The sequence below is a fragment of the Piliocolobus tephrosceles genome, chromosome 1 (assembly GCF_002776525.5).
Source record: "Piliocolobus tephrosceles isolate RC106 chromosome 1, ASM277652v3, whole genome shotgun sequence".
Taxonomy (NCBI): domain Eukaryota; kingdom Metazoa; phylum Chordata; class Mammalia; order Primates; family Cercopithecidae; genus Piliocolobus; species Piliocolobus tephrosceles.
The window spans coordinates 206,635,876-206,642,122 of record NC_045434.1 but is presented as its reverse complement, the minus strand read 5'-3'; the positions used below and the strand labels follow the sequence as shown (position 1 = coordinate 206,642,122).

At 50.6% G+C, this 6,247-nt stretch overlaps 1 protein-coding gene across 1 annotated transcript in view; it reads right to left on the bottom strand.

Moving 5' to 3' along the window:
• The window catches only part of AGMAT (agmatinase), a 13,896-nt gene extending 8,942 nt beyond the window's left edge, over nucleotides 1–4,954 (bottom strand). The window contains exons 1-2 of the mRNA XM_023193534.1: nucleotides 4,542–4,954; nucleotides 3,030–3,232 (exon numbers count right to left, since the gene is read on the bottom strand). Coding sequence (XP_023049302.1) covers nucleotides 3,030–3,232; nucleotides 4,542–4,813 — 475 coding nt within the window. The 5' untranslated portion in view covers nucleotides 4,814–4,954. The remainder of the gene's footprint in view (nucleotides 1–3,029; nucleotides 3,233–4,541) is intronic.
• Nucleotides 4,955–6,247: the final 1,293 nt, after the last annotated feature.

The window sequence follows — 6,247 nt, the reverse complement described above, 5'->3', positions numbered from 1 at the left end:
TTTTTTTTTTTTTTTTTTTTTTTTTTTTTTTTTTTTTGAGGTGTAGTTTTGCTCTAACTATTGCCCAGGCTGGAGTTTAATGGTGCAATCTCGGCTCACTGCAACCTCTGCCTCACAGGTTCAAGCGATTCTCCTGCCTCAGCCTCCCGAGTAGCTGGGATTACAGGTGTACACCACCATACCTGGCTAATTTTGTATTTTTAGTAGAGACTTAATTTCACCATGTTGGTCAGGCTGGTCTCAAACTCCTGACCTCAAGTGATCCACTTGCCTCGGCCTCCCAAAGTGCTGGGATTACAGGCGTGAGCCACCGTGCCCAGCTGAATAATCTTAACCCAATTTTCGCCGTTTCAGACTGGGGAGCTATAACCACAGCTATAATAAGATCTTATTGAATGGTGGGCTGCTTAATGAGCCTGGGAGGTCAAGGCTGCAGTAAGCTGTGATCATGCCACTGCACTCCAGCCTGGGCGACAGAGTAAGACACGATCTCAAAAATATGAGTAGCTTGCCAGGCATGGTGGTTTATGCCTGTAATCCCAGCACTTTGGGAGGCCAAGGCGGGCAGGTCACATGATGTTGGGAGTTCAAGACCAGCCTGACCAACATGGAGAAACCCCGTCTCTACTGAAAGTACAAAATTAGCTGGGCGTGGTAGCACATGCCTGTAATCCCGGCTACTCCAGAGGCTGAGGCAGGAGAATCACTTGAATCCGGGAGGCAGAGGTTGCAGTGAGCTGAGATCACGCCATTGCACTCCAGCCTAGGCAACAAGGGTGAAACTCCGTCTCAAAAATAAATAAATAAATAAATAGCTTGAGCCTAGGAGTTTGAGACCAGCCTGGGCAACACAGCAAGATCATGTCTCTAAAAAGTAAAAATAGGCCAGGCGCAGTGGCTCACACCTGTAATCCCAACACTTTGGGAGGCCAAGACAAGCAGATCGCCTGAGCCCAGGAATTCAAGGTCCACCTGGGCAACACATTAAGACCCCATCTCTGCAAAAAATACAAAAATTAGGCAGGCATGGTGGCAAACTCCTGTAGACCCAGCTACTCTGGAAGCTGGAGTGGAAGGGTCACCTGAGCCCAGGGAGGACAAGGTTGCAGCAAGCCATGACGGCGCCACTGCACTCCAGTCTGGGTGACAGAGTGAGACCCTGTCTCAAAAATAAATAAATAAAAGAGGAAATTAGACAAGAGCTACTTTAGGAATTGCCTTTGCAGCGTATTCTAAGAAAATGCCTAGAATAGCTCTGTTCAATAGAAACGTCTATCATGATGAGAATGTTCTATCTGCGCTGGCCCATATGGTAGCCACTATCCACATGTGACATACATGTGACATACATATAGCTAATATGACTAAGAAACTGAATATTTTATTTTAATTAATTTAAATTTAGGCCAGGCGCGGTGGCTCATGCCTGTAATCCCAGCATTTGGGGAGGCTGAGGCGGGCGGATCACCTGAGGTCAGGAGTTCAAGATCAGCCTTGCCAACATGGTGAAACCCTGTTTCTACTAAAAATACAAAAAATTAGCTGGGTATGGTGGCACGCACCTGTAATCCCAGCTATTCAGGAGGCTGAGGCAGGAGAATTGCTTGAACCCGGGAGGCAGAGGTTACAGTGAGCCAAGCTGGGCAACAAGAACAAAACTCCATCTCAAAAAAAAAATAGAATTTAAGTAGCCACATGTGGCTAGTGGCTACCCTATTGGACAGCACAGACCTAGGAAAGTATTCTTTCTGATAATAATAATAGCTAAATAATAATAATAATAATAATAGCTAACATTTATTGAAGCTTAAGATATGCCATGCATAGGTCGGGCACGGTGGCTCACGCCTGTAATCCCAACACTTTGGGAGGCCGAGGAGGGTGGATCACCTGAGGTCAGGAGTTCGAGACCAGCCTGACCAATATGATGAAACCCCGTCTGTACCAAAAATACAAAAATTAGCCGGGCATGGTGGCGGGCGCCTATAATCCCAGCTATTCAGGAGGCTGAGACAGGAGAATTGCTTGAATCCGGGACGCAGAGGTTGCAGTGAGCTGAGATTGTGCCATTGTACTCCAGCCTGGGCAACAAGAGCGAAATTCTGTCTGAAAACAAAAAGATATGCCATGCAGGCATTTCACGTGTACTTTCATTATATGCCCGTCACACCATGCAGTGAAGTAGGTGTTATTGTGATCATTCCTATCTTACAGGTGAGGGCGTGAAGCATCAAGCACGGTATACAGCAACATTGCTAGGGAGAAGCGCAGCTGAGTCTTCAAACCATGCCATCCGGAAACTACACTCCTCCCACTATGCCATGCAGGCTAGGCTCTCTCTCTAATTTGGCAAAAATGATTTTGGATATTTAGGAAAAGATCCCTGTCATTTTAAGTATTTGTGAACAAGAGAAAAAGTGAGAGTGAGTCAGGGGTGAGAATAAGGGGAAAGCTGCCCTATAGGTTGATGTAGATCCTGAGCAGGACAAAAACACCCTCTTTGCAGTTCTCCTTGCAAATAGTCATTAGAAACATCATCTTGGCCGGGCGCAGTGGCTCACACCTGTAATCCCAGCACTTTGGGAGGCCAAGGTGGGCAGATCACTTGAGGTCAGGAGTTCAAGACCAGCCTGGCCAACATGGTGAAACCCCGACTCTACCAAAAATACAAAAATTAGCCAGGTATGGTGGTGGGTGCCTGTAATCCCAGCTACATAGGAGACTGAGGCAAGAGAATCACTTGAACCCAGGAAGTGGAGGTTGCAATGTGCTGAGATTGCACCACTACACTCCAGCCTGGGTAACAGAGTGACACTGTCACACACACACACACACACACACACACAACACACGCACGCACAAGTGAAATATTCTCTCCCCAGGGATTAAAATAAATGAATTACGATGCTGTCTTTCCTACTGTCTGCACATATGCAGTGGCTTGCAGGGGAGAAGTAGCTGTACTCAAGCCCCTGATAAATAAACCCTGAGTGCAGGGAACTACTCTGGCTCTTGCAGACTGACATTACCCAAGGTCAGAGGAATACAGCCAGCTGCTACAATTTTCTCATAGGCCTCTTGAATTCGCCGGCAGCTGTCCTGAAGGTTGTAAAGATTGACATTCACATCGCCTAGGTCTGCAACCATGAGGGACTGGAAGGGGAGGGCCCCCGTGCTAGGATTGGCTGTCCGAAGCATCACTGATTCTTCCCGGATGCGGCGAGGTCCGAATCTGCCGAAGGAAGAATCGTCCTATCAGACATCTGCAGAGATTCAGGCTCTGCTTAGGCCAGGGCTTCTCAGCCTCAGTAATTTGGGACCAGATGATTCCATGTTGCAGTACTGCATAATGGAATGTTTAGCAGCATCCCTGGCCTGTACTCACTAGGTGCCAGTAGCACCCTTCCTCCAAGGTGTAACAACCAAAAATGCCTCGATATTGCCAAATGTCCCCTGAGTGCAAAACTGCCCCACTTGAGAATCACTGATCTAGGCGATATATTGAAGAGACTAAATAAGTGTACTAAATGGCATTAGCCAATTTCATGATCTACCTGAGTCTCAGTTTGCTAATCCGTAAAATATTTACCTTGCACCATAGTAAGAATTAAATGAGGTAATCTATGCAAAGCACCTTGTACTTAGGAGATATTTAATAAGTGCTGGCTTTCATAATTCAGATCAGGGCAGTCAGATACAGTGTTGCTGAGCTGAATCAGAAATTGCTGATGTTCAACAATTAGGAAAATGAATTTTGCCTCCTCCGACTTGATCCTAGGAAAACTGCCTTCATTTGAGCATTTCTTGAGTCAGGTGACATCTAGAGATTTGGGGAAGGGGCAGCCAGTTTCTGCTCTCAAATGCAATGTCACCTGCCACTGTAAGCTGGGGAGAGGAGAGGAATCCACAGCAGCCATCCCAGCAAGGCCCCAGGATGGGGACACAGAGAAGGTTGAGGCTTCAGAATCTCTTCTTTTTATTTTTCTTTTCTTTTTTGAGACGGAGTCTCACTCTGTTCTCCAGGCTGTAGTGCAGTGGCAGGATCTCAGCTCACTGCAACCTCCGCCTCCCGGGTTCAGGCGATTCTCCTGCCTCAGCCTCCCCAGCAGCTGGGATTACAGGCCTGCGCGACCACACCTGGCTTTTTTTGTTGTTGTTTTCTGTGTTTTTGTACCTTTGTAGAGGCAGGGTTTCACCATGTTGGCCAGGATGGTCTCAAACTCCTGACCTCGTGATCCGCCCGCCTCGGCCTCCCAAAGTGCTGGGATTACAAGCATGAGCCACCGGGCAAGCCAAAATCCCTTCTTGACCAATTATGACACTAAGATGTGGGAGGCCACGCCCATGTTGAGCCCTGGGGGTCGCTTGTTGAGGGTCCAGGGAACTCAACCATCTCAAACCGTAAGGGGCATTTTGGAACCGGCCACCAGCTTCCAACTCGACCCGAGGCCAGCAGGGGCGCCTGTCCCGGTGTTTTCCATGCCCGACAGCCATCAAGCAGTCCCTCCACGTGTCCCCGGCCCCCGCCCTTTAGGCCTTACCTCGCCCCAGGCCGGTTGGAGGTCCCAGTATCCAGGGGCACCCCGATGAAGGCAGCGTCCAGCCCCTCGGGGGAGGTCTGCACCGGCAGGCGCATCATGGAGCAGACGCCCACCGACCGGGCCACCAACTCGGGGCTGGGGGGCTGGTTCCGGGGCGCGTCGGAAGCCTGGCGGCTCTGGCGGAGCCCCAGGTGGCAGAGCCCTGCAACAGGACGCGCGCCCACGCCGGGCCCCGGCCCCCGGGCGCAGCTGGACGCCAGCAGCCGCAGCATTGCCGCGCGCGGCCCCGACCTCACCAACCAGACAGCCCGCGAGGCCGCCGCGATCTGGCTGGTCCCGAAAGGCGAGGCGAATGTGCACGCGCCGGAGCCGGAGCCTGAGCTGGCTCAAAGGTCAGGGGCGCCCTGGGATCAGGGCGGGGGAAGGGCCCCAGGGACCGGCCGTGCTCTCCCCTCAACTCCTCTGGACTTCAGCCTCTGGTCTCTGGTAAATAGAGTCAGGCTGGGGGTGCCCACTGGCCGGCACTGTGCCGGGGTGTCTGCGCCCTGCTCCCCACCGTGGCCTTCAGCAACCTCTTCTCCCATTCAGAATAATTTTGGGTTTTTTTGTTTGTTTGTTTTGTTTTGTTTTGTTTTGTTTTGTTTTGTTTGAGACGGAGTCTCGCTCTGTCACCCAGGCTGGAGTGCAGTGGCGCCATCTCAGCCCAGGGCGAACGCCACCTTCCGGGTTCATGCCATTCTCCTGCCTCAGCCTCCTGAGTAGCTGGGACTACAGGCACCTGCCACCATGCCCGGCTAATTTTTTTGTATTTTTAGTAGAGACAGGGTTTCACCGTGTTAGCCAGGGTGGTTTCGATCTCCTGACCTCATGATCCGACCGTCTCAGCCTCCCAAAGTGCTGGGATTACAGGCGTGAGCCACCGCGCCTGGCCTTGTTTTTTTTTTATAGATACGATCTCACTATGTTGCCCAGACTGGTCTCGAACTTCTGGACTCAAGTGATGCTCCCACCTTGGCCTCCCAAAGTGCTGGGATTACAGGTGTGAGCCACAGCAGCCACCCCAGAGTAATATTTTTAAAGCCAGAAAGATGTGAAGGAAAAAGATCTTTCTCTAAGCCAGAAAAATAGGAAATGCATTTTTAAAAAATAATAATGTATTTTTAAATGTCCAGGAATAGGAGTTTCAAGAAGCAGTAAAGTTAGTTAGTTAGTTAGCTACTTAGTTAGCTAGCTATCTAGTTCGTTATTTTCAGACAGGGTCTTGCTCTGCTGCCTAGGCCGGAGTGCACTGGCGAGTCCCGTGACTGCAGCCTCAAACTGCTGGGTTCAGGGGATCCTCTCACCTCAGCCTCCTGAGTAGTTGGGACTACAGGCATGAGCCATCCTGCCTGGCCAGTAAAGTCTTTTTAAATATCCTTGTTAAAAAAGGTCTTAAAGGCAAGCTGGGCCAGGCGCAGTGGCTCAAGCCTGTAATCCCAGCACTTTGGGAGGCCGAGACGGGCGGATCACGAGGTCAGGAGATCGAGACCATCCTGGCTAACATGGTGAAACCCCATCTCTACTAAAAAATACAAAAAACTAGCCGGGCGAGGTGGCGGGCGCCTGTAGTCCCAGCTACTCTGGAGGCTGAGGCAGGAGAATGGCGTAAACCCGGGAGGCGGAGCTTGCAGTGAGCTGAGATCCGGCCACTGCACTCCAGCCTGGGC